At 46.6% G+C, this 2,422-nt stretch overlaps 1 protein-coding gene across 1 annotated transcript; it reads right to left on the bottom strand.

The window, feature by feature from the left end:
* Positions 1–262: 262 nt before the first annotated feature.
* Positions 263–914, bottom strand: H257_19393 (hypothetical protein; the record flags this gene model as incomplete). Its single annotated transcript, XM_009848540.1, has 2 exons — positions 263–570; positions 653–914. 2 exons carry the CDS (start codon positions 912–914, stop codon positions 263–265), a joined length of 570 nt encoding a protein of 189 aa, XP_009846842.1.
* Positions 915–2,422: the final 1,508 nt, after the last annotated feature.

Genomic DNA, 2,422 nt, shown 5'->3' with positions numbered 1-2,422 from the left:
AAGCATTAGCTAGGGTGCGTCATGCGCCAGGTACTTAGGAGCTGGGTGCGGGCAAGGTGGTGGCAAGCCGTTAACCCACCTGTCACATCGCTACAACAAGTCGTAGTGTATTATTGGCCCGACAAGCCTTCGTTTTACCCCACTCCACTTTCACGGCTGGCGGCAACAGTACACTGCTGCCCCTCGTTCTAAAGTACCCAAACCAATCCACTCCAATTGACGGCACCACACAACACACATCAATGCGCAAGTAGTTAGTAGTTTAGCTAGTATATACTTGGAGCGACGGCACGAAGCGGTCCTCGGTGGGGACTGCCACGGCCCATGTGTCGCCTTCGGTGTACGCAACGAGCACTTCCTTCGAGGGATCGTTCTTGGTCGAGAACTTCTTGGTGCCGTCCAACCAGATAGGCGATTTGTTCTTGGTTCCGTTCGAGTGCACCGTGAACCAGTACGTGGTGGCGGGTTCAAGAACAAAAGGGGACGGTGGGAACACTTGGAACGTGACACGTTTGGCGATCTTTACGATGGGGATATGCTCGAGGTCAGAATTGGTGCAGTGGGGCAAACCTAGAAGGAAACTCGGGAATTTATATTGGTTTAAAAGACGGAGCTATAGGAGATGAGTGTATAAATGGAAGGGATTGGTTACCGTTGGCGGAAGGGCACAATTCAGCTTGCAACCACAGCGACCCGTCGTCGGGAATGTCGAGCCTGCCGAGGGTAAAGTTGACATACTCAAGGGTCAATCCAGCGGTGCCACAACGCCCTGGTGACGGGAATTGAACAGCCACGGATTGGCCACTGGAGATGGGGGAGCCCTTGGCCCACTTATCCACGGGCGCGAGGCTGTCAAACACCACCTCGACTTGAGACGCGGCGGCGGCGTGGACGAGAGCAGCAAGCAACTTCATGCCAATCAGTGAAAACGAAAAATAAAGAAGGGGCCGACATCGCCCTTTGGGTGTTTTATAAGGCAAGAAGAATTCAACGACTAGCCATACGATGACTATTTCTGGGTACTCCTGTTGAATGTTTCTGGGTACTGTACTGTACCTTGATCACGTTCAAAGAGTACTTTTTTTTCGTGTGGTTCTAACCGTCGGGGTACGACCACCATCTCTACACTTCCGTTATGGCACTTGTCTCATGTCAGTAGTTCAATGAAATATTGTGAGCAAGACGACCTGCTTTTCCAAATATTATTAGTTAACAGTTAACTGTAAACGCAATATAACAACAAAATACCTAAAAATACTGTTAACGTTATACATACTACATCTGCACCAATTTACTTGGGACATTTCTCATCTCAGTGAGCCCACATAATCATTTTCACCCGATTTTGAACGAAAAGTGTGAAAAACATTTTTTTCACATCTAACAGTAAATCAAATTCGTCAGCTCCAGTATTTTCAGAATAAAAATACAAAAGCAGTACTCCGGGAGTATAAAATAGTAGGGGACCTGAACCGTGTACTCAAGAAAAAATATCGAATTTCGAAGCATGGCACAGTTCTTCGATCCCTTGTTGTCCGGATGTAAATTATTGGCTTGTGTCCTAAGTATTCTGGAAAAAGTACATGTTCGAACTGTCCTAAGTATATTGGAGCAGAGAAAGTTCTAGTATTGATGCTTTGGAAAGGCTACTACCGGTCATGACCAAGAAATTCATATTTGACGCAGAACATCCCTTAATACTAATTTTTGAATGTCCGGACCAAAACAAAAAAGAGGTGTCTCAGGGTTATTTATGAGGCGTCCGAACTTGACGGGATCCTTGGACTTAAAATACAAGAAGGGTGTGGCCGATGCTGTAACTCGCCAAATTACGAAAGTTTTCAACTAACGTCAGCCTTGTTCAGCTGATGGGGAAAGTACAGAAAGGTCACAGGGTTGAATCCGGTAAAATTCTTCTTTGTTCACATCTACCAAGCCTTCAACAACAGCGTATCCGCCCATAAAATTGCGCGCATCGTAACGTACCAGAAGCGGAGGTCGCGTGTAAAATTTTACACAGCGGTGCGTTGGCGAGGAGTGAGCCCCAATCGTGCACGACACCGAACGTCGTATCGATTCATCTTGTTGGGAAAAGCCGCAGGTAGGCCGTACCGCTACATATTAATAGCTACATACCCGGACGAGGCCTGTTCTACGACGAAGTACTTTTACTTGGTATTTGTACTGATCACCAACTAACGTGTTGATGTTAGTACGTCTGGATACTCCATACTGCATGTATTTGTGTCTTCACGATGCACCCCGGTCGAGGTCACACTGTAATATTTTTCATGTGAAAAAATGGCCTCTGAAAACCTATACTAACATGTAAACGCATCAAAAATAGTGCAACATGCGCGACTACCGGCAAGCAATACTACTGTATTGCAGTCACCGAGGGAGTGGTTCGCCTATCGACCTT

Source organism: Aphanomyces astaci (assembly GCF_000520075.1).
Source record: "Aphanomyces astaci strain APO3 unplaced genomic scaffold supercont1.553, whole genome shotgun sequence".
Taxonomy (NCBI): Eukaryota; Oomycota; class Saprolegniomycetes; order Saprolegniales; family Verrucalvaceae; genus Aphanomyces; species Aphanomyces astaci.
This window is presented reverse-complemented; position numbering and strand designations above follow the sequence as displayed.